The sequence below is a fragment of the Chrysochloris asiatica genome, unplaced genomic scaffold (assembly GCF_000296735.1).
Source record: "Chrysochloris asiatica unplaced genomic scaffold, ChrAsi1.0 scaffold00161, whole genome shotgun sequence".
NCBI classification, from domain to species: domain Eukaryota; kingdom Metazoa; phylum Chordata; class Mammalia; order Afrosoricida; family Chrysochloridae; genus Chrysochloris; species Chrysochloris asiatica.
Window position 1 is genome coordinate 867,922 of NW_006408679.1, and position 2,256 is coordinate 870,177.

A 2,256-nucleotide genomic window follows, 5' to 3' on the forward strand; every position below is an offset into this window, starting at 1 on the left:
CAAGCTTGTTCTCTGATGTGAAGAATCGTCCCATTCTGGCTGAAATTTTGAGGAATTGCATCCAAAAGCAAAGGTCCAGTTTGTCAAATTGTAGCAATTTATACATGCTCACAATATCAAGCATCGTTATCTTCATCTGGTCAACTTCTGGTCAGCTAGCCATCCAAACTAGGTCAAATGGGAACTAGCTACAAATTTGGTAGTTCATGTACATCTCCCTGCACTTCAGATCAGCTGGCTGCTCCATTTTCAGCTCTAGCCCCCAGTGGCTAGGTCAGTGTCCATTAGCTCAGGAGTTCACACATCTTCCAAAACTTCAGAACTTCTTCTTATGTCTCTCATCTCAACATCAGTAGGTGCCAATGAAACATGGCCAAACTCAGTCCATGTCTGCACTGCTGCATTTCTATCATGTCCACTCACAAGTAGACCCAGGTGGTCTCCAGAGAGCATACTAGACTGCTTATGGGTTCCCTTTGAGTTCCAGTCCCAGAAAGGAATTTTCAGTGATGGGCTGACTTTTCTTGCCTCAATGCCTCCAAAGCAAACAGCTAGCGTGAGATTCAAATAGCCAAACAGTCTGATTTTCTTCTGCTGGTGTTTCTCTTTATAAGAATCTTCTGTTCTTCCAACAGTTCTAGGTTGGTCTGCATGTCTTTTTTTTTTGGCTGGATAGTGTACTTTATTGATGGTACATGACAAGACTGGGCTCTTTAGAGCCCCTCCCCTTCTCCAGGGGGTCTGGATGGAAACAGGATGGGAGTTTCTCAGTGTATAGGGGGATTATTACAGTTGGGGTAAGGACTCCCAGAGCAGCTGTTGCTGGGGCTGGTGGTCCAAGGGGCTCTTATTCTTTGGAGGCCATGTGGACCATAAGATCCACCACCCTGTTGCTATAGCCGAATTCATTGTCATACCAGGAAATAAGTTTGACAAAGTGGTCGTTGAGGGCAATGCCAGCCCCAGCATCAAAGGTGGAAGAGTGGGTGTCACTGTTAAAGTCACAAGAGACGACCTGGTCTTCAGTGTAACCCAGGATGCCTTTTAGGGGTCCATCTGATGCCTGCTTCACCACCTTCTTGATGTCATCATATTTGGCAGCTTTCTCCAGGCGGCAGGTCAGGTCCACAACAGACACATTAGGAGTGGGGACACGGAAGGCCATGCCAGTGAGTTTCCCATTCAGTTCAGGGATGACCTTGCCCACAGCCTTGGCAGCACCAGTAGATGCAGGGATGATGTTCTGGGCAGCCCCACGGCCATCACGCCACAGTTTCCCAGAGGGGCCATCCACAGTCTTCTGGGTGGCAGTGATGGCATGGACTGTGGTCATGAGTCCCTCCACGATGCCAAAATTGTCATGGATGACCTTGGCCAGGGGGACCAAACAGTTGGTGGTGCAGGAGGCATTGCTGACAATCTTGAGCGAGTTGTCATACTTCTCATGGTTCACGCCCATCACAAACATGGGGGCATCAGCAGAAGGCGCAGAGATGATTACCCTTTTGGCACCACCCTTCAAGTGAGCCCCAGCCTTCTCCAAGGTTGTGAAGACACCGGTGGACTCTACACCATATTCAGCACCAGCATCACCCCACTTGATGTTGGCGGGATCTCGCTCCTGGAAGATAGAGATGGGCTTCCCATTGATGATAAGTTTCCCGTTCTCAGCCTTGACAGTGCCATTGAACTTGCCATGGGTGGAATCATACTGGAACATATATACCATGTAGTTGAGGTCAATGAAGGGGTCGTTGATGGCAACAACATCTACTTTGCCAGAGTTAAAAGCAGCCCTGGTGACCAGGCGCCCAATACGGCCAAATCCGTTGATTCCGACCTTCACCATCTTGTCTCAGGGATGCGGCTGGTACTGCAAGAGAAGCTGCGGCTGCCTGTCGAACGGGGAGGAGCAGAGCGGTCTGCATGTCTTTTCAAGTGGTAACATCCCAACAACTCAAAAGGTTCTGGGTTGGACTCTGAATTCCATCTAAGGCCCCATACTTTACAAAGGCTTAACAAGAAGCCTATTTCTCTGGGCAAATTCTATTTCCCCTTTAACAAATTTAATCAGTCCTGGTATGGCACTGCAGGATAATGTGCTGGAGTGCAAGATCAGTTTGAACTGCAAGGTTGGTGGTTCAAACCCTCAACCGCTCCTCAGAAACCCTATATAGGGTTGCTATGGGTCAGAATCAACTTGACTGCACTTAACAACAACAAAACAACAACAATCAGTTGTTTGTAGGCTGAAGA

The 2,256-nt window shown here is 48.4% G+C and overlaps 1 protein-coding gene across 1 annotated transcript; it reads right to left on the reverse strand.

Moving 5' to 3' along the window:
* Positions 1-847: 847 nt before the first annotated feature.
* On the reverse strand, positions 848-1,849 carry LOC102821988 (glyceraldehyde-3-phosphate dehydrogenase-like). The gene has a single exon (XM_006871155.1). It carries the CDS (start codon positions 1,847-1,849, stop codon positions 848-850), a length of 1,002 nt encoding a protein of 333 aa, XP_006871217.1.
* Between the last annotated feature and the right edge of the window lie 407 nt (positions 1,850-2,256).